General features: G+C 49.0%; 1 protein-coding gene across 2 annotated transcripts in view; it reads left to right on the top strand.

Annotated features, from left to right (window-relative positions):
* Positions 1-23407, top strand: part of LOC119384145 (adenylate cyclase type 3) — a 778406-nt gene that overhangs the window by 452575 nt on the left and 302424 nt on the right. For both annotated transcript variants that reach the window (XM_037652438.2, XM_037652439.2), the window contains exon 12: positions 5153-5311. In XM_037652438.2, the coding sequence (XP_037508366.1) occupies positions 5153-5311 (159 nt within the window). The remainder of the gene's footprint in view (positions 1-5152; positions 5312-23407) is intronic.

Below are 23407 nucleotides of genomic sequence, written 5' to 3'. Positions count from 1 at the left end.
CTTGCACATTACAGTCACAGTCGTTCACTGTTGGTAGCACCACCCAGCTTCATCTGGTCAGGCGACTTCTGCTCCCTCGACAGAAGTGGGGCCAAGGTATTCTTTACGTTTGTTCCCAGCGATTTGTGACAGATTAAGCCTGCGACAGAAGGACAGGGCACTTATAACTAAAAGTTCCACGAGAAAAATATAACAAAGTATGCACACGTCACGATGAAATTATTTCATTAGTTCTGTATGGCTATAACTGCAGTGCTTGACCAGCATTTTGCATTCCCCAGTTAAAATGCAAAAGAGGGCAAGAACGAAAAGCACCCTGTGCCAGAGCTTTATGAATACCTTCTATGTCAAAGGTTCGAACCATACTTTACCACTTTGGCTGCAACATAATTTCCAGCTGTACATATAACATAAATAAGAGGAGACAGGGCAGAGTTCTTGCCTTCAGCTGCTGAAATTCATTCACAAACACAGATTATCCCCAATGGGCAAATAAATGGTCCAACAAGTGTGCCAGAAATAACATTCAAGCAGGCCAGCAAAAAATTTCTCTCGCGACAGAAGTCATTGTTGGTAAGGTGCTTATTAAGATATGCCACTTCTCGCCCAGCGAGTTCAAAAATGGCACGCCTACATATTTATCACCAGCCATGAAAATGCAGCAGTCTTACTGCCTATGTCTACAGAGCAGTCAGGTGGTTTCGGTGGTTTCGGTTACGTGTACTGTGATCGCCGGACGCCGATGGATGGACAAGCCTCGGCCAACAAGAGGAAGAAGACTTCTCCTTGGCGCGAGCACACGCTCAGTTATCATCATCAAGGCGCTCGAAGAACAAGAGGAAGAAGACTTTTCCTTGGCGCGTGCGCTCGCTCACTTACCATCATCAAGGCGCTGGAAGAGCAAGATGAAGACGAGCTCTCCTTGGCTCGAGCGATGTCGGTTTCGTGTAGCGTGACGGGCGCCTACAAAGCTAGGCTCTAAGGAGCTTCGCGCCTAAAATGCACCCGAACATGATGCTGCACACTGGCTCTGCGAAAAACAAAAATCCCGCCATATCCACGAAGTGAATGATGAATAGTGGGCGAAGCTCCGGAGGTGAACCTGGTAAATCGTGAATCTTCCGTGCGTTTTGCCCACTCGATGATCATGTAAGGAAGTGACAAACACAGAGGTGACACAGTATATACACAATGTTTTATTCGTCGTCGCCGTATATGGTAGTGAGACGCGGCTTCCGTTGACCACAAGCCACAAGCGAACCACAAGCGGTCGCAAACCTTGCAGCTGTGGCCGATCTAGAAAGTCGCGCTTAAAGCGCGCATCGGTGCCACCAACCTCAGGTAGCATCCGCTTCAGGCGCTTGGCTGCAGCTTCCCGCGCCGCTTCAGGAGCCGCTTGTCGCCGCTTCCGTCTCGCTTCGGCTTCGTAGGCCTCTCAGCTCCGGGTCGGCTTGACGACGCGCTCATGCCGCTTCAGCTGCGCGAGCCCTCGCCGCCTCTAGATCGGTGGCTTGTTGTTGTTGCGGCTGCAGCGTGGGCTCGCCGTCAAGACCTCAGAATGTTGACGGCGAGCCCGCGCTGCAGCCGCTTTGTGGGCCCTCCGCTCCGCCGCCTTGTCTTCTTCGTTCATGTTATATCCAGCTAACTCTACCGTGTGGGTGCCAGTGCATGTGTGTGCGCTTTTAAAGACGATAGTCTTTCTTAGGGAACTTAAACGCAGAAATTTTGGTCTGTCTTTCTTTCTGTCTTTCTGTTTGTCGGCACGTCCCTCGATTCAGCCACTCGGCCAAAGTTGAACCACTTGCCCAAGGGCCAGCCATCGTGAATGGCTGACTAGGTTCATACTTGTGTACATTGCTGATCAAAAAGCAAACATTACGCATATCTGAGGCGCAACATCACTAGGTAAGTATTAGGCGGTGTGTTCCTTTAACAGAAAATACATAGATACGCAATTTTAAAGACCTTCATGGTATGCGTTTAACGTTGAGACAGTAACGCGTTTATTAAAAGATTGCCACAGCTGAAGCGATCAGCGGTCCAAGCCGAGCAAGCGCGAGCGCCAACAGCCACCGTCTTCTTCTTTCGCAGGCGTTCTTGTCTGCGCCGTACCATGTTACAAATCACTCCCCCGCGGAAAAGGAGCCATCCTGGCGACCTAAGGAACAGGTACAGCTGGTGGGTCATAATGCGGCTTCTGTCGATCGACGTGAACTGTCTCGCGGCCGCGACGACGGCGGTCCGTAGATGATTGAACAGGCTCAATCATATAGTTAACTGGGGATGCTTGACGTAGGACGCGGTAGAGGCCTTAGTACTTAGGCAGTAGCTTTGTGGAAAGGCCAGGAGTGGAGGAGGGAACGCGAAGCCACACCAACGTTCCAGGCGAATACGACTGAGGAGGCAGGTTTTCGTCGTGACGGTCCTTCTGGCCCTACTCGCCCTACAATGTTACAACCCTAGTTTCTTAAGCTGCGCTGAAAATGCGACTGCGCTGAAACTTGTCTTCCTCCGTGCCCTCTGCACAAGCTCATGTTGTGTTTCGGTTTCGGTTCAGTATTGCATTGTACGAATGACAGGGGGCGCCGCTCTGGCATTGCTGTTTTACCCAGGCGACGTCTAAATAAAAGAGTGTGTGGAGAGTACTCGTTGAGTGCGGACGTTTCTTCTCCTTCGGCGCATCGCGCCAAACAGCGTGTTCGGGCTGGCCGGCGTCCCCACCGGTCGCGTTGGTCACCGCCGGTCTTCGCCTGCCGCTGCGCCGGGACTACCAGCCCGCAACACAGCACTCGTGTTTCCCGACGTATTGCCAGATGGCGTCCATATCTCACGCAGCGCCTCTTCTATCGTCTTTAGACGACATTTGCAGCGAAGCACGCAGATACGCGGCCAATTTTTTCTAATTAGAGCGCCTACGCTGCGCATCGGGACTATGCCGCTTTCGTAGGAAGGCAAATGCCACGTGCGTGCTACGAGAAAGACGAAGACGACAGCGCAAATGCGCGTATGCTTTATACAGAAGGCAGAAGGAAGAAAGAAGAGGAACGCTCCGGCGCGTGGTACTAGCGGCTGGCTACGGCGCAACGGCGGACAAGCCTCGACCCTAAGGAGCTTCGCCCCTAAAACTAGGGAAGCAGCACGCTGCTACAATATCCCATCGCTTCGGCAGTGCAGAAGCCAAGAAAGAAGCACAAATAAATGATTCACCGGAATCATCGCGGGCGCAGTTACCACGGCCAGACATCTCGTGCGTAACGCCGCAAACTGTCTGGCGCAGTATGTCTAGAAAAATTGTCAACTCACTGCCAGTCGTAGCCTTCATGTAATGCCGACACACAGCGCTCTCTTTAGGATCGAAGCTCCTTAGGCCCGCACTCCTCCGCCGCGCTGTCGAAGCTCCCTTCTCTTAAGCATCGTTTTAGGTTGCAGTGGCCGGTGATTTAGGAGGAAGCGTTTAGGCCTTGTGCGCATTGGTTCTAGCGCACCAGAAATTCGAGGTTAAAAGAAATAAGCTCTGTGTACAGCTGGTTATATTGGTCGTCATCACTTTCACCACATTTATCGTGGATTGTGAAATGAGAACCATCATTCTAGCGCACTGCGGGCGCTTTCTCGAAGGTAGTAGCAGACGGTCTCCCCACCCGGCGCCTGCGCAGAAAGGCAATGAAACGCTGCGCGCACCAAGCGCCGTGCGCGGCGTTCCGTCGCCGTCGTCGAAGTTCCCCGCCTCATCACCACTCACACCTCTCTTTCACCCGTCTCCCTCTCGCTGCGCACGCCGCAAACTCACTCGCTCCTGTCACCGAGCGCAGCAGACGCTCTCCCCACCCTACCGCGTTCATGAAAGCCAGCAGCGAGATCAGGCGCATAGACGTCCCATTTCTAAGGAGCTTCGCTCATCGGTTGTATTCGTGCATGGAACTGCTAGTTTTATGCGTACGAGGTGAAGCGACAATCTTGTACTGTCTCTTTTGGTCCCCTTTTATTTAGTACTGCATTACTGCATACTGCATGGCGGGACTTTTGAATTCTTTAAGGTCGATACGCCAGGTAGAGCTGTTCACGTGAACTAAACCGCTGGTGTCCACAAAAGCTTCTTATAATACCTTTTTTTAATGAAATTGCAAGGAATCTGTTAAGCTGCCGGTCGAATCATTTCACACTTTTGTGGCTGGCACTTGCACTTATAAAGCTTTAACAACTTCACGTATATTAAAAGACAGCAGCACAGTCGTCGTCACGGCGCTTTTTATTGCGCAGAGCCGCCTGACCAACACTCAGAACGAAGATGACGCTCAGAGTGGTAAAGGTTATATACAAGTGAAGAGGTTGAAGGGCGAATGTTGTGAATATTGGGCTCACACTAATAGCGGTTGTCATAAAAGTGCTGTTGAAGAGGGCGGAAACCTTTACCTTTACTGTAGGTATGTCGTGTGTGTGTAGGTGTGCGTGCCTGCGTGCGGATATCGCTGTCGCGTTCGACTGTTAAAGGCGAAGTTTAAGGGTTCCCCAAATGTTTTTCACAGACGTATCAAAGAGACCATACTAATAATAAATATATCCTTGATAATTTGTTTATTATTTTACCTATCTTTTATCTTAATTGTTGCATATTTATTTATTTATTTATTTATTTATTTATTTATTTATTTATTTATTACTATTATTTCTTTATTCGCCGCAGATTAGTCAAGGCAAAGGTAACCCTTTTCTTATTAACTTTCAAGAAAGAAACAAAAACTCACCACTAATATTTTCGCTCGTGTACAGATTATTTCTGTAGTATCCTTTTCGTTTTTCTCATGACTTATACTGCCGCACGATTCATGGCCGATCCCCCGTAATTTTTTGAGCCATACCGCTTGGAACCAATCAATAAACCAATCCTCTAGATGGCTTTGGTCGATGTGTAAATATATACTGTGATACGCTTGTGCGTAGGCTACCTACTGCATTATTGCTGTTCACCACAGTGAAAAGTTGCCCTTCACGTCAGTAGGTCTGCATGCAGTAGCACTGTGGAAGCTGTGAACACAAAAATGCATAGGCGGACGTCACGTTATTGTCTGTATACTTGCTAGTATGAAAGAATCACCTACGAAGTTGTGAATGGCGTAGCCATTACGTATTTATGGACGTGGCATCGTTGCAGTTCGAGCTGACGTCCCGGCGGCTGTTCTTATGGAGGAAGGACGTGGAGGAGCAGAAAGAGAAGGTGGCCGACATGCGGCGTAAGAACGAGGCGCTCGTCTACAACGTGTTGCCTCCCCACGTGGCCAAGGTGTTTCTTGGGCGGCGTAGGCTCGACGAGGTAAGCAACGGTCTTTATTACCTTTCCCTCTACTTGCGAATCTTCGCTTTGTTCACGCTGACATACTAATATTAAAATTGTTTGTTAAAATGTGCTGAAAATTGACAAGTACTGCAGATTGGGCAAGTTGGTGCATTACAATATCGTACTGGTATAGCGCAGCTCAGTTTGAGCATGAAGGAAAGAGGCAACAGCGGAGAAGGAAACGCAGTCAACAGGATGAGCGCTAAACTTCCAACTTTTTTTTTATTGCATGACCCTACAGCACATTATATGGCTCACCTTACAGCCCACGGGACGTCGAACCTGACCAAGAAACAACTAAACATGTTGCGCAGCACACGTGACCAGAAACCGGCGTTTACGCAAAAATCACACTAACAATTCTACGTCCGCACGTGACTGCACACGCTCAAGAAAATCGATCTCTTTTTCAGATAATACTATAGATGGCATACTCACACACATCTTGACACATTTTGCAGTAGCATTCGCCTCAGTGATCTCACGTGTCAACTGATTGCGACTGCGGCCCAAAACGCTCATGCTCAAACTGAGCTGGGCGATACCAGTACGATATTGTGCTGAAAATTGTTGTCATGTTCCAGGCTGAAATGTAAAAGCCAAACTCGTGAGTTTAGGTAAATGTGTTTGTGTCGCATATCTGTACACGTGTGCTTGTGCGATACTCTGTCACGCGGCCCATATCGTGACACCCTCGCCCACGATGTGAATAAAAGCGCTTGGCGCGCGGCAGGGCGGGGGGCACTTTTCCTTCGGCACTCTTGGTTTTCGTTATGTTGCTGCATGCGAATAACGCATGTTTGAGTATTCGCGGCGTCTTCACACCCGGAAACCCTGGAACACGACATAGTTCTTGGCGACGAGGTTCTTGGGACCCTGGTGGACTGCCACAAGAAAACAAGTCAACGAAACGATGTCGGCGCCCTTGGGGCAAGTAGAACCCTTCGATGAATCTTGAGCGGATTGGGCTAGTTATGAAGAACGCCTCCAAGCATTATTGCGTGCTAACAAAGTCGCGGAGAACCAGAAGGCTGATACCTTGAGAAGTCTAGTAGGACCGAAGACATTGTTGAAGTCCTTAACGTCTCCTGACGCTGCCGCTAAGAAGGCTTTCGAAGAATTTCTAAGCTTACTGCGAAACTACTTTGTTCCTAAACTGTCCATTATCGGCGAAAGAGCCACATTTCATCGCCGCTCACAACTACCGCAAGAGACTCAGTGTGCCGCTGCGTATACTCGCTCAAACTTGTCAGTTTGGTACTTTTCTGGATCAAGGGACAGATTTGTTTGTGGTTTGCGCCGGGCTGACATACAGCGAAGTTTATTTGCAGAAGACAATCAGTTAATGTTTCAGACAGCACTTCATCGTGCGATAGCCATTGAAGCTGCGATTCAAAGCGCATCTGCTATGCGCTCAACAGCACAGCAAGAATTTCAAGTGCACCAAGTTAAAAGCACAGGGGAAGCTTCTACTTCATGTTATCGCTGCGGATCGGTGAAACACACCGCCAGCTCTTGTCCGCATGCGAATGCGAAATGTTTTCATTGCAACAAAAAGGGCCACATCAAGAGTGCTTGCCGGAGCAGATAGTACCTTGTCCCTGCCACGCAACACATTGAAGAGTGAAAATCCTGCTGCAGGACGCAAGACAAAAGCCAATCATGGTCGAGGTCGCTACTGACGACGTACCAGTGAACATGGAACTCGATACAGGGGTTTCTGTATCCGTTATGTCTGTCTCACAGTTCCGTTCTCTTTTTCCCAGAGCTCATTTGCGCAGGGCAAGTCTCACCTTGAGAACCTAGACAAATGAACCCGTGAAGCCCTGCGGAGTAGCATTTCTTGCAGTCCAGTACAACGTGCAGCGCCACCAGTTGCCTTTGTACGTGCTCCGCTAGGACAAGCCAGCCGCTGTGAGGCGCAGTTGGCTACAACACCTCCAGCTGGACTGGACGCATATACAAGGTCTTCACCACATGCAGGTGGGAAATACAAATGGCTCTGACAGATCGCCTAAACTAGAGTCCTTGCTAAACCGCTATCAGGACCTGCTCAAGGACGAACTCGGCACAGTAAAGAGAGAAAAGGCTACCTTTTCTTAAGGGGTGACTCGAAGCCAAGATGTTTCAAAGCCAGAAGCGTGCCTTTCGCTATAAAAACTGCTGTCGAGCAGGAATTGTCGAAGCTGCAAGAGCTACGCATAATTACACCCGTAACCACAAGCCCGTACGCAACGACTGTCGCGCCAGTTGTTAAACGCGATGGTTCAGTGAGACTGCGCGGGGATTACAAAGTCACGCTAAACCCGATATTGGACATCGAGGTGTATCCGCTACCGAAAGCGGACGAGCTATTTGCCGCACTGGCAGGTTGACAGCATTTTTTAAAGATTGACCTAAGCAGAGCGTATCAGCAGGTCGAAATGGACGACGAATCCGAACAATACCTTACGCTAAACACGCGCAAGGGTCTTTTTCTGGTCAACCGCCTACCGTTTGGCATTTCGTCAGCTCCCGCAATGTTTCAGCGTATTATGGATAACGCGCTGAAAGGACTAAACGGCGTAAGTTGTTACCTCGGTAACATACTGATCACGGGCCACACAAAAGCAGAACACTTGCTCAATCTGGAAGCTCTGCTGAAGTGGCTATCAGAACGCGGATTTCGCGTGAAACCTTCGAAATGCGACTTTTTTCGCAATGAACTGCAGTACTTTGGTCACGTCATCACAAGAGACGGTGTTCGCCCGATGGATGAAAAGTTGGTCGCAATTGCAAATGCACCAGCTCCAACAGACAAACAGCAGCTGCAGTCAGTGTTAGGACTTATAAATTACTATGGAAAGCTTGTTCCGAATCTGTCATCCATACTCTTTCCGTTGAACAAGCTCTTGAGTAAGGACGAACCTTGGCAATGGAACGCCGCTTGTCAAAGTGCGTTTGCGCAAATAAAAAGACTGCTATCGTCCAAGCCTATGCTTCACGAACGTTAACAAAAGCTGAACAATGTTACAGTCAATTGGAGAAAGAAGCATTAGCGCTTGTTTTTTGGAGTCAAGAAGTTCCATTACTACGTTTACGCACGGAAGTTTGTGTTGCTCACAGATCACAAGAGACTTGAGACGATTTTTGGCCCAAAAACAGGCATTCCTGCCATCGCAGCGCTGGGCAGTCACGCTTTCTGCATATTGTCTTCCGTTGCAGTATCGCCCTTGAGCGCAGAACGTGGACGCTGACTGCTAATCGCGCCTTCCAATCCAGCAACCGGGAACAGACGGGGAAAAAGAAAACTTTCTGGTTTTGCGTTTGGACAGCATGCCCGTCTGCAGTAAACAGATCGCAGAGGAAACTGCACGGGATCCAGTGTTCTGTCAAGTAATGGAGTACATCTTGTCAGGCTGGCCTGCTAACGTATCTGCGGACCTGAAACCATTTTCTGCAGGAAACTAGAGCTTTCTTTATATCAAGGTTGTGTCATGCTGGGAACGCGTGTGGTGGTACCAGAAAAATTCCGTAATTTTGTCCTAGATGAATTACATGAGGGACATCCGGGAGTGGTGCGCACAAAAGAGCTTGCAAGAAGCTATGTGTGGTGGCCAAATATTGATCATGACATAGAGAGATGTGTTGGCTCTTGTCACGCATGCGCAGAGACACGCAGTTTGCCAGTGAATGCGCCGCTCCATCCTTGGTCGCGTCCTTGGCAACGCCTACACATGGACATTGCAGGTCCAATAAAAGGTATATCATACTTAGTAGTATTCGACGCCGATTCTAAGTGACCAGAAGTATGTCCTATGACCACCACTACTTCAGAAGCAACCATTGCTTGCATTCATGAACTTCTCTGCAGATTTGTATTTCCGGAAACACTCGTGTCCGACAACAAAAACCAGTTTATTTCTGCAGACTTCCAAGCCTATCTCAAGCCCAGGTGCAATCGGCACGTAAGAACCGCACCGTATCAACCAAGTAGCAACGGACTTGCTGAAAGTTTTGTTCAGACTTTGAAGTCAGCGCTTCGCAAGACCAGTCCGAGGAGCGCCAGAGAGGAGTTAGCCGACTTCCTTCTGGCATATCGTAATACGCCTCATGCTACGACAGGGGAGGCCCCTTCCTCTTTGCTCCTGGGGAGACGCCTGCGGACCAGGCTAGACCTGATACGACAAGCGGTCGAGAACAGAGTGCGCCAGCGCCAGTTTAACCATACAAGGCGTCACCCGTGCGACGTCCTAGCGAACGTCGCTACCCGCGGAGACAGCGTCGCCCACCTGATCACTTTGTGCCGTAAACTTTTTGGACAATTGCTTGGGAACCCAAATAAGTGTGGGGGGTTGTCGCATATCTCTACACGTGTGCTTGTGCGACACTCTCTCACGCGGCCCATATCACAACACCCTCGCCCACGATGTGAATAAAAGCGCTTGGAGCGCGGCTGGGCGGGGGGCACTTTTCCTTAGTCACTCTTCGTTATCGTTATGTTGCTGGCATGCGAATAAAGCATGTTTGAGTACTGTCGGCGTCTTCATAACCGGAAGCCCTGGAACACGATATAGTTTGGCACAGAGCAATATTGCGATGATGTTACCAACAATATAAGTTGTAGTACAATTCGTTTCCTAACGTAGCAAAAAAGGCGTTGAAAGTGAGTTTGTAAATTCCTTCCTCACCTTACGCTTATCGCAAGGTATTACCGTAGCAACACGCCAGACAAATATTACATCAAGACTGTTCGTTTATTTCTACGTCTAACCCTAATAATATATCTTTGTTTGCTTATGTAACACTTTTGAGTGGCTACGTAAATATTTTTGGTACTTAAAATATCAGCTACCACAACTACCAAAGCTAAACAAAACAATACCACTTTACGACCGAGGTAACTATTGTCACGCGCACTTGTTTTTTCTATTATTATGCAACCGACCCGTTACACGTGTAGTCACTGCCTTGTGCAGTCCAAGCCGGAATGTCTGGGAACTTTCCCGATTATTTTAGACTCTTCTGATTAAATTACGCTCACAACCCGAACATTGGAGCTCGTTGTGGAACTAAGGCGACCACCAGCGATAACGCTGGAATTTTCGATGACATGACACGCGTCAAAATGCCGACACGCCTTCAGATTACCGGCGGCCGACGACTGTCATCGCCGCTCTCAGTGTACAGCGTGTATTGCTTGTACTTTACTCGCACGGGCTACTTCCTGAAGAAACCAAGACAGCCCATGACAAGGAGCTCGACCGCAGGAACAATGACGGCCCCTGTGCCGCCTACACCAATCGTGCTCCGGTAGCCCAGGAAGCAGCCAACTTTTCGCAGATCGTAAGTCGAAGACCAGCTGGAAAGTTGGCTGCTGGCATACCACTGGGACGCCGTCTTTAACCACTTGATCAATAACGACAAGCCACGGCATGTTTATTTCGCCTTGTAAGACGCTTCAAGGACTTGGTTCGAGAACAAATAGTCGACGCTAACGCATTGGGACCTTTTCTGAACCAGTTTCATGGCCACATTCACAAGCGTCGTCCGCAAACAGAGGGCCAAAGCTCTGCTGTAGACGCGTGTACAACTCGCAAATGAAAACGCCATGCTCTTCAAGGATGAGATGACTCGAATTTACTGGCACGCCGACGCTGACATGCCTCGGGAAAATAAAGTTTTTGTAGCGTTAGCTACACTTGCCTAGCCGGAGCCGATTTCGCTCGGATCGTCATGAGCCGTGCTGCGCATGCGCGAGGATCAGTGATGTCACACAGCTGGCTCACCGGAGCCGGCATCTCAGGCGCTCTCCGCCACCGCAGCGCGCGACTCGCCGCCGCCGGTCTGCGCATTCCAGAGGAGTGACGTCGTAGCCTTGGCAGACGTATTGGCTCCAGCGCGCGCGCAGCTATTCGCCTTCGCTGCGCAGTCGACGTCTGACACGTGCTGGAGCCGCTTGATAGCGCGCTCTGACTGGCGTTTGCAGGTGGGTAACGTCATGGAAAAGGAGAGCGCAAATGCTGCTCAACGGCGCAGAAGAGCCGAAAAGCTTATCTCATCGGATCCCGAAGTAGGTTCCTGGCAATTAGCAGTTCAGCGTACGAAGAATGAACAGAAAAAGGCTAATATTCCTAGACAATCTGGAAAGCTAAGAATAATCAGCTGAACCTTTGCTAACGCTACGTATATCCTGGCATAGCCGAGTTAAGCCACTGCAATTGTTTTTCCTCTCGCGAGAAATAAAGTAGGAGCTGTTCGCCAGTCTTATAAGGAACCCACCGCAGACCGTGCAGGAATTTCTGTCGGAGGCAATGACGATCGAAAAGACACTGGAAATGCAAACCAGGCAATTCAATTACCGCTGGACGCTAGGCTACGCAGACATTCGATCACTGTTCTCAGACGACCTGCGCGTTACCATAAGGGCCGTAATGTGCGAACAGCTGCATCGAATGAAGATTACCGTCGTCCCAGCCTCAAGTTGCCTTAATCACAGATATTGTTCGAGAAAAAAATAGGCCGCGTATCTGTGTGCTTCGCTGCAAATGTCGTCGAAAGACGGTGGTCTTCTGCCGGCCGTACTATATGAGTCCTGGTCTCATCCGCGGCCACCCGTGATGCTGTTCTCGTACCATTTCTTTCCTGGCATGATAAATGCAATGGAGATTTGGCAATTGAAATGGCCGCATTATTTCATGAAGCGGCCATTTATGATTTGCCTTGCCTCAGACAGCGTCTTCTCTTTGTTGAATCGGCCGCATCTGGGTGGAATTGATAAAATAGAGGATGCGCTGCGTGAGATATGGACGCCATCTGGCAGTGGCGTCGGGAAACATGAGTTTGTGCAAAACCCATGTCCACTGCCAGGCGGAAGCATCATACCGTCGGCAGAGGGCTTTTTCGTGCATAGCGTCGCATTTTCGGCGCAGTTTTATGAAACAATAGGATTTTCAGAATTACGTATCTATGTATTTTATAGTGAACGAACACACCACCTTATACTTGCATATTAATATTGCGCCTCAGATATGCGTAATATTTCCTTTCCGATCGACAATGTTCGCAAGTATGAACGCACCTACCCGTTCAAGGTGGCTGGGCGTCCAGCAAGTGCTTAAACTTTGGCCGGGTCGCTGACTCGTGTGACAGAAAGACAGACAGACAGACAAAATTTCTGCGTTCACGTATCCCAGCAAAGACTATCGTCTTTAAAATCCAGCAGTCGTTGGGTAAATCTGGACCGCCAAAGACCCAGCCGTAATCCATGAGCTATAGTGCAGCAGTCCGCCGTAACGCTCTCCGTCTGCGCCCACTTCGACACGCCGCACCACCGTAGTTCCGCCGCCAAATACTGCCGCCTCCACCATCGACGTGATGCCGCCCGCCGGCTGGCTAAAGCTACGCTCCAAGTAAGACCGCTGTTTGGCGCACGCCTGACCATCACCCACTCTCCTACCACTGCGGCAAAGCCGGCCACGCTTACTGCAGCTGTCAGTGCCGACACATGGGGCTACACGGTTTCGCCGTCAACACAACAGCGGAGTGTACGACCTCACGACGTCGCTGAACCACCTTTCAGGAGCGCAGTGGACACCCCGCCCACCTTCCCAATCGCTGTCTCCAGGGCGCCATATCTCCAGCAGCGCCGGCAGTACACCGGTCCATCTTGGTGCCGATGGAGCACAGTAGACACCCCGAAGACTTTCCCGTTCACCGTCGCGAGGTCGCTGCATGTCACCGAAGTGCCGGGAGCACAGCGGCCCTACTCAGGGCCGATCCGCGAGATCTTATCCCGGAGACTAAGGGCAGCAACAGATGGAGGTGCGGTTGCGGCACTGCTAAATAAACAAATATCCTTCGCCGCCGCCCACAATGATTCGGGAATCATCTGATATCAACTCGCCGTCTACAAGACAGAGCCTTCACGAGAGCACTTTTCCGCCGAAACAAGACCTGACGACACGACGTGGCAGTATCGGAGCAAGTCGAAGCACCTGTGCTCCGAAACCACAGCCTAATCGTAACGCCTCGACGTGCTTATGGATGACCACAACGTAACCGCTCTAGTCGACACCGGAACCGGCTACTTCATCGTCAGTCGCCCCTTCGCCGCCAAGCTGAAGAAAATAAAAACTGCCTAAAAAGGACTCAAAATCTGGATGCCACCTAATAACGCTGGATGCCGCCTAATAACGCCGCCTATAGCCTGGAAGGCTAAAAGCATGGTGGACGGCCAGACATATTCGGCAAGATTTGCGGTCCTACATCATTATTCGAGGAACGTCATTCTAGTCGTTTATTTTCTAAATAAACATAATGCTGTAATTGACTTAAAATCCCAGTCAATAACAAAGTGATATATTGGGCTAGTTGGTTTTGCATGATAAAAATACTACACTGCAGTTACTGGGACAAAAAAAGTTAAGGAAAGCACGCGTTACAAAGTGGTCATCTTATATACAGAAATCAACCCAAGTGTAGCATCAAAGACAGTTCAGCAAGGTTGTCGTCCCCCCCACCACGTAAACTGTTCATTATCATTCCCAGAGTTCTTTTTTCTTTCATGTACTTTTTTTTTCAATAAATTCAGCGCGATCGTTTCCGTCGGCGCCGATTAACCCACAGAGATTGAATAACCCACAGACTGAGAAGGCGTAATCTTGGGCGACCAGCACCTGCTCCTAAACCGTCAGATTTGCTTCGCGAGAGGTATCCCCGAGCTGCATAATAGAAAAGTGAAGGTAATGCTGTCAAACTTCAGCCACGAATGCAGGACAACAACATTGGTACGACGGTCGCTTACACGGCCGAATTTGTGGACGTCAGCACTACTTAATTGTCACGGGAATCACGAATACAGAAGAGAGATAGAAGCGGGTGTACAACAATATTTACAAGTAGCTGTGCGCCCTCTTCGATGCTGCCGAACCTGCTCAAACGAACCGAGGACAGCAACCAGCTTTTGACGTCAATCCGAGCCTTCCGAAGCATAAGCAACAACAGCTCAACGCCCTATTGCTGCAATGCAAGGACTGCCCCGCCACGGTGGTCTAGTGGTTTTGGCGCTCGACTGCTGACCCGAAGGTCGCGCGATCGTATCCCGGCCGCGGCGGCTGCATTTTCGATGGAGGCGAAACTGTTTGAGGCCCGTGTATTTAAATTTAGGTGCACGTTAAAGAACACCAAGTGGTCAAAATTTGCGGAGCCTTCCACTATGGTGTCTTTAATTATCATATACTGGTTTTTGGACGTTAAACCCCACATATTATTATCATTGCAATGCAAGGACTGCTTCTCGTCGTCGTCAAGAATTCTACCTGTACCGAGTTCCGAGTTCAGAGCCTATACTACCTGTAATTCTACCTGTACCGAGTTCCCAGTTCTATGCCGAGTTCCGAGCCTGTACCGAGTTCCGACGCCAGAACGCGAGGCCGTAAAAAAACAGGTCGGCAAAATGCCATGCGACGACATCATGCAGCCATCGAAGGGTCCGTGGATGTCTGCCGTGGTGTTACTGAAAAAGAAGGATGGAACTCTACAGTTCTGCGTTGATTATCGGCGCCTGAACAAAATCGCGAAGATGGACGTGTATCCTATCCCACGGATAGACGACGCCCTAGATTGACTGCACCACGCGAAGTAATTGTCGTCGATGGACCTCAAGGTCCGGCTACTGCCAAATTGAAGCTGATGAAAGGGATCGAGAGAAAACCGCCTTGATCGCACCAGATTTCATGTGCGAGTTCAAGGTCATCGCATTTGGACTCTGCTCAGTAGCTGCGACGTTCAAACGCGTGATGGACAGAGTGCTAGCAGGCTTGAAGTGGCTCAGGTGTCTTGTCTACTTGGATGACGTCGTCATCTTCGCATCAAGCTTTGACAACCACCTACGACGCTTTGGAACACTCCTTCAAGCAATCAGGTCATCCAGGCTTACACTGAAACCGCAAAAGCGCCGCTTTGCATAGAAAGAGCTTCTCCTCCTGAGACATATTGACACGGTTATTTCTTGCTTTGTTTTGATGTATTCGGGTTTCATCCACGAAAGGTGTTAGCAACGCTCGGTGCAGACCGCGTCGCGATCTTCCGAAAGCTTCGCGATTGTTTGAGATCATTCTGTTATGATTACGCGCAGGGCGCGATCAGTCAAGTTTATTCTGGAGCGTCCGCAAGCACCAGCGATAACGCTGAGGGGTTCAATGACTGATGTATAAAAACCACGCGTCACAGCGATGATCCAATTACGGATGGCCCACGCTCTGTTCGCCTCTATCAGTGTACTGCAGGTATTGCTTGTACCTTATCTTTCTATTTTCCGGGCACAAGTTCACCCGAATAAAGGATTTAGTCTTGAACATGCCAACTGCTGCCTTCTTCAACGTCATGACCACGTGACACCGCTGGAGGTACTGCTTCGTTCATGATCCGAACGCCCCTGCCAAGCGCTGGCACAAGCCCAAGTCGCGAAGAAGCCGGCGCTAAAGGCAACCCGGATCGTCGAACTAGCCGCAGGCAGAAGCGACTACAGCCGGAGTACGGGCTACCTCCCGAAACTACCAGGCAGCCCATGATTACGACATCGGTCGCAGAGACAATGACCGCCCCTGTACCGCCTACTATGGTCGTCATGCGCCGGCCCAAAGAGGCGCCGACCTTCCGGGGATCACCATATCAGGATCCGAAATCTGTCCGGAGGCCTATGACTGGGTCACCACGTTGAACAACTGGGACTGTGACGAGAACTTTCGCCACGTCTATTCGCCCTTGAAGATGGCGCAAGGACCCGGTTCGAGAACCGAGAGCCCACGCTAACAATCTGGGACCTCTTCCGCACCGCACTCCTTGGCACATTTACAAACGAAAGGGCCGAAACCCTGTTGGACAACCGTGTGCAGCTGCCGAGCGAAAATTCCAGCTGTACATCGAAGAAATGAGTCGTCTATTTCACCACGCCGACCCTTCCATGTGGGAAGAAAAAAATGTTCGTTTCCTGATGCTGGGAGTGAAGAAAGAACTTTTCGCCGGCCTTTTGCGCAACCCGCCTGAGACGGTGTTGGAATTTCTTGCGGAGGCCAAGACAATCTAAAATGCACTTGAAGTGCGTACCAGGCAGTACAACCGCCGCATGCCGATGACAACTTACGGGGAGGTGCCAAGTGCTACATTGCGACGACCTACAGGAATCCATCAGAGCGATCGTGCTGGAGAAGCTGCGGAAATTGCTGCCATCCTCGCAGCCTCAAGTGGACTCGATTGCTGACATGGTACACCAGAAAATCCAACAGTCACTGGAAGCGCCTAAGCCAGTAGGCCTGAGCCACTAGCAGCAGCTACGCCACCTCACTCCGCCGCAACGCACCTCCACGCACACATTTGGACGCTGCACCACCGCACTTCCTTCGTCAGACGCCGCTACCGCTGCTATACCGCCCACCTATCGGTCAGCGCTACGTTCCGAGGAAGACCAACATCTGGCGCGCTCTTGACCACCGTCCGTTCTGCTACCACTGCGGAGAAGCCGGCCACACCAACCGCCGCTGCCGCTACCGCGAGATGGGCCTGCGTGGAATTTCCATCGACGCGCCACGTCGAGAACGAAGTGAACGGCCTCGAGACATCGCCGACTATCTCGCAGGAGCGCTGTGGACCCCCCGACAACCTTCTCGATCACCGTCGTCAGGCCGCTACGTCTCTCCCCAACGCCGACCATACATTGGCCCAACTCAGGGCCGGTAGCCTAGCCAGTACTCGGAGAACTAAAGTCAGCAACCGAAGGGTTGCTGTTCGTCGCAAAAACGAAGATACTCTGCAACCGACGGCGACGCTGCGAGGAAATGATAACAATCCGCCAGCCAAGCGGCACCCTCAAGCCAAACCGTCACTGCCGAAACACCTGACAACGCCGCATAGCAGCAACGGAATGAACTGTCGCAGCCGTGATCCGATGCAGCGACCTAATCGTAACGCAAGGCGAACTACTAAAATCGACGTGCTTATCGACGGCCACAACGTGGTCGACACCAGAGCAGATTACTCTGTCACCAGTAGACTGTTCGCCACGAAGTTGAAAAAAGCCAAGGCCGCCTGGGAAGGCTCTGAAATCCGGACAGCTGTAGGTCACTTAGTAACGCCGGCGGCAATCTGTACAGCGAGAGTCACCAATAACAACCAGATTTATCCCGCAAGCTTCGTAATCCTACAGCGTTGCTCGAGACACGTCATGCTTGGTATGCACTGTTGAAGCATACCTGGTGCTGTCATCAACCTAAAATTCGAGTTGATAGGACTATCCACAGAAATAACACTACCGTCACCCACGACGCCAGGGAGGCATGGCTTGAATGTGCTCGACGACGACGTCACTATTCCCCCTCGCGCTAGCATAATTATTACCGCCGGCACTCAGAACTGAGCAGTCCTGGAATGCGTCGTTGAAGGCGACCAGCACCTACTGATCAACCGCGAGATTTGCGTCGCAAGAAGAATATGCGAGCTTCGTGGAGGAAAAGAGGAAAAGCAGAGGTGATGCTCACAGATTTCGGCAACAAGTACAAGTACGTAAACAAAGGCACGACACTCGCCTCTGTCAAAGAAAGTGTAGAAGCTAGCAATGCTTTCGCCATCAGATATTACCGGATCTACAGCGACGACGCTAGTGCCTGAACCTGCTTTTCACATAAACCCAAGCCTTTCCCTGCATAAGCAAAATCATATAAAAATTCTGCTACGACATTACAAAGGCTGCCTCTCATCATCATCGCGAATTCATCTCAGCCGGGCTGCCAAGCACCTCATTTTCACCGAAGCGGTACTTTTTTGGCTCCAAGATAAATCCTGAGGTATTCATCCTTTGAAGTACAGCCTCCACGCACTGAATGTGTTCACCATACTTTGAGGTAAACACGACGACGCCGTCGGCTCCGTCAGAGCCCGTACCAAGTTTCGACGCGTGAACGCAAGTCCTTTAAAACACTAGTTGACAAAATGCTACGCGACGACATCATCCTTCGTCCAACATTTCGTCGGCGTCTCGTGGTGTTAGTGATGAAGAAAGACGGAACCCAACGTTTCTTCGTCAACTATCGTCACCTGAACAAAATCACGAAGGTGGGCGGTTGCCCTCTCCCACGGATAGACGACGGCCGGGGATGGACTCCACAACGCGAATTACTTTTCGTCGATGGACCTCAAGACCGGCTACTGACAAATCGATGTTGACGAAACAGAGAAAAGACTGCCTTTCTAACACCAGACGGCCTGTTCGAGTTCAACGTCATGCGCTTTGGTCTTAGCTCGGCACCTACGACTTTCCACGCGTTATAGATACAGTACTGGCCAGCTTGAAGTGGCAGACGTGCCTCGTGTACTTGGGCGACGTCGTTGTGTTTTCCTCAAACTTCGACGAACACCTTCGGCGCCTTGAAATTGTACTTCAAGCAATCAAGACCTCCGGACTCACCGTGGAGCCAAAAAAGTACCGCTTCGCGTACGAGGAGCTCTTCTTCTTGAGCCAGGTGATTGGAAGTCTGTAGTTTGCTCCGACCCGCGGAAAACAGCATTCATCTCTACCTTCACGAGGGCTACCGACAAAAAGTCCGCACGCCGATTTCTCACTTTGTGTGCCTATTACAGACGCTTCGTCAAAAAATTCAAGCGGCAAACGGCGCAAGTCGAGGCATTTCATGAACTGAAACGACGCGTCCGGACGCCTCTGATACTTGAGCATTTCGACGAACGTCGATAGGACAATCCACACCGACGCGCATTAGGTCTCGGAGCCGTCCATGTGCAGAGAATTGACGGATTAGAGAGGATTATGAGTTATGGTAGCCGGTCGCTACCCATGGCGGAAGCCAAGTATTCCACAGGAGAGGAGCGCCTTGCAATTATCTGGGCTACGTCAAAACTTACCGGTACGGCAAGCCCTTCAACGTTGTAAGCGACCACTATGCCATTCGTTGGAAACTAACTTGAAGGACCCTTCAGGTTGCTAAGCCCGACGGAGTGAGAGAGAGAGAGAGATACGAAGAAGAAAGACAGGGAGGTTAACCAAGCTTTGGCTCGGTTGGCTACCTACACTTGAGGTGGGGGAAGGGGGAGTAGTAGAAAAGAAAGGGTAAAGAAGAAGAGTAGGAAAGTGAGATTTCAAGAATTCGACACTGCTGTCGTTTGCAAGTTGGGATGAAAGAGCCCGACGCCGACTGCCTGGCTCGTCCTGTTCTCGAGCCGCCGCCGCAGGACAACCGACACGATGACTGCTTCTCGGAAACCATAAGTGCCGACGACTTTGCTGAACGACAGTGATCGTACACAGAGCTCAAGAGCCTTTTATAATACCAATACGGTTGAGAGCTGAGCTAGTTGGTGACTGTTCATTATACATTTATGGTTAGGTAGCGCATTTTGCACGGGCACAAAAGGAACAGGAAGGACACGACACTCGCTACACTCGCAACAATTTATTTCAGGAAAAAATACTTCAATATATATGCACCCAAGCACCCCCGAGCGACACAGAAATAAACCAACCGTCAATACTACAGGATCAAAGACCAAATTTCTTGCACACTCTTGTGAAAGGATTATCTATGCACGTGTGAAGATAAACCGACAGTCCATGTATTTTATCTAGGACCGAACTGTCTGCGCACACTTAAGCGATACAGAGACCAAAATTTAACGAAACACCTGCAGGTTATACACTTTAAAAACCATGTACTGGGGGTATAGGGCGTAGATTTCCACAAGAAATCTACACTCGCTTAAAACGAAAATAGGAGCTAGAACGATGGCGTAACAGAAGCAACCCTAAAACCTAAGGCCCATCCAGGAAGGTGGCTTCCCGATGACTTAATGAAACTGATGATTGACTAATGCAGCAGTTTTTTCTTTTGTTAATGTGAAACGCTTCAACTATTTCCCTGCTTAGTTGGTTCACGTGATGGAAAACGACGGAGGTATCATCAAACAGTGGCAAGCAGCCGCACTGAGAACAGTGTCCCTTTATGTGGGAATGATCACTTTTTTTCTAACGCCCTCTTATGCAATGACAGCCTGGTCTTCAGACACCGACCCGTTTGGCCGATGTATACTTTCCCACAAGACAGAGATAAACAATCATATGCAGCTTTTCTGGACACCAGCGGCCTAGTTCGCGTGAACGACACCACGTGGCGTATCGGCCTTAAAGAGTTCAAAAGTCCCGCCATGACGTATGGAGTGACGCGGCACTAAATAAAAGAGAATCAATAGAAACAGTACACACACCCCGAGACTGTCGCATCACCTCGGTGCACAGAAAAGAGAGCGCTGTTTGTCGGCGTTATCTCGACGGCGACGACTGGCAATGAATTAGCAGTTTTTCTAGACGTGCCATGCCAAATGTCTGGCCGTTATAGACGCGCCCGCGATGCATGAAGAGAATCGTGCTTTTGTTTGTTTGTTTGTTTGTTTGTTTGTTTGTTTGTTTAGTTTCTTGCGCTGCCGTGCCGGTGGGATATTGGAGCAGCATGCTGCTTTCCGAGTTTCTTTTTTCAACTAGCGGGAACCATTATGTTTGGGTACGAACAGGATATTGTGGTTGCATAATAAACCGAATTTCCTTTGGTGTACCACTTGGGTGATGCTCGTTTGCTCCTTGCGTTACCTCAAATTAGAACTGGATAAGTTTGAGAAGGCTAGGTTTGAGAGTAAAAAAAAAGGAAGTTAAAGATAGTTTTTATTTGTTTTCATTTAGTTCTTATTGAAATGTGGCTGCCACCGCAAGCTTGGCGCCGTCTAAGCGGGTGTGCAAAAGTGCAAAAATGATACAGTCGTTGAAAGATGATCTTCTACACCGGAAAATGTGAACTTGGTTAGTTTTTTTATTAGGAATGAACGTATAGTAGAACATATACGCCTCACGTGTTGTGTAATAATCTCTAGATCTGCCGTCTATCCCGCTAAAGAAGGCACCTATCTATCCTAATTGCATTTCTTCTTTTTCTTTCTTTTTTCCCCTTTTTTTCTCACGGTCGGCTGACTCATATGCTGGAGGTGATTGTCTTTAATCCTGTTGGCGCAGATACACCAATAGCTAACTCTAATGGGCTGGAAGTTCTCCTGCAGCTCTCCTTTCATGTTCTGTAGGCGCAGTCTCTTTCAACTTTGCACTACAGCAAGCACAAAGTCGATCATGAATCACCTACTGGCCCAATGGTCCACTTTGATCACCACAAAGAAATTCAGAAAAGCGAATTTTGGCTTTTTTGCGCTGACAACAACGATTGTTAATTCAACATAATATAGTAACTATTCCTACAATCCCTCAAAATCACTTCCTTATTCTGTATCACTCCTGATGTAGAATAAAATGCATTTGACTTGCTCAACAACGGGTCACAAGACACATCAGAGAAAAGCGAACCCTTTAATTACCCCTTCTTTCGTTCACTCAGCATATGAAAATTTCTTCACTTGTGAGTGGAGCTCCTTCTGTTGCCACGAAGATGTGCAGGCGTTCCAAAGGAGATCTCAAGACTTTCTTTCCAGGAGGTTCCCTTAAGAGAACGATGTTGTTATGCGCACAGGAATTTTGATTAGTAGTTTTTCGCTCGTAGCAATGACTGAAAAATACCATTCTTCAGCCAGATAAAGCCTAGCGAAATCTGCTTTTTCCCTTAATATCTACTGCTTTTCAAGCAGTAGTCTTCTTCCTCTGAAAGCCTAACGGAAAATGACCCATGTCGAATAGAATGACTACAGCTCCTCTCGAAGATCTTCAAAACCGGAGCTTTTTTTGTACTTCATGATGCAAAATATCAGCCGCGTATTGAATCCTGGAATCTTCTGGCTTATAGGAATGTCAAAGCTGCGAAGACATTCCTGGTTGGGATTATTTTTTGGCTCAAACGTGTAGGCCCACCTTGAAAGTCCCTTCCACTGTATCGGGTAGTTTTGTCTCTATTGTAGATAAGGAAATCATAGTAAAATAGATAGTAAGAAATATATAATTCAATAAGAAATTTTACTGCAACACAAATGTTGTAATGAAATACGCGCAAAAGCGACTAAGAAAAATTAATAATATTTCAGAAGACACGATAACTGGCATGTAGCCTCGACTTTAATAATAGGGATATCTGCACACAGGTGTGAAGTCTGGTTAATGCGCATCGATGGCACAGTGCTATCATAGATGCATGCGTTTTAGAAAACACCCTCTACAAATATTATTCCCTCCCAGCTTTGTCTGAGTGGAAATAGGTCAAAGAATTGAATTCCTGTCAATCTGATAACATGTTATTTTTTTTCTTAGATTAGGCCCTAAATCTGCCCTAAATGGCGGCTCTGCGCTGTACAGCACACACGTGTGCTGTACAGCGCAGAGTCACCATTTAGGGCAGATTTTGTAGTGACGCAGAAATTACCTCCTTGATAGTGAGAAAGTTCAAATATGTATACACAATAACCTTCTCAATATATACTTATGGATAAATATTTGGGATCGTGGAACATGAGGTGAGCATGAGTGAGGTCACGCCTTTTTAGAGTAAATACTTAGTCTATCACTATATATATTTATTGGCGATGTGCCTTCTTAAAGGCACTGACAACCGATCGAAATGTGTCACAAGACCCTGGCTGTGAATTACAGTGACATAAACGAGCTTTTTTTTCACTATATGATTAGGATTTCTATTGTTGAATTGCGCTTTGAAAGTCACAACGGCATGTCGCGTTACCTGACGGGCAAGCCTTCATAGTGCACGAATGATATGTGCAGAATGCTGGACGCAGTCCGCTGCTATTTACTAAAGAAAAAAAATGCGTTTAAAATTAATCCGCACGTTATTAGGCATTCTCGATTTATTCTGTGCTTATAAAAGAGTAAAAGGAGTTGACGCTGAGAGGTGGCGTTGCCTTCGCGACTACTAGTGAACGCATGTGGAGCAACGGCGCATGCGCGCGGCGCTTTCTACATTGAATGAACTTCCAGGTAGCACACATCAAAAACCGGAAAAAATGCATTCCATAACGTTTGGGCTGTGGCATGGGCTTCGCAAGACTGACCTACGTAGGGGGTGTCAGTGCTGAAATGTTAGTAAAGGC

Source organism: Rhipicephalus sanguineus, chromosome 2 (genome assembly GCF_013339695.2).
Source record: "Rhipicephalus sanguineus isolate Rsan-2018 chromosome 2, BIME_Rsan_1.4, whole genome shotgun sequence".
In the NCBI taxonomy this organism is placed as follows: domain Eukaryota; kingdom Metazoa; phylum Arthropoda; class Arachnida; order Ixodida; family Ixodidae; genus Rhipicephalus; species Rhipicephalus sanguineus.
This window is presented reverse-complemented; position numbering and strand designations above follow the sequence as displayed.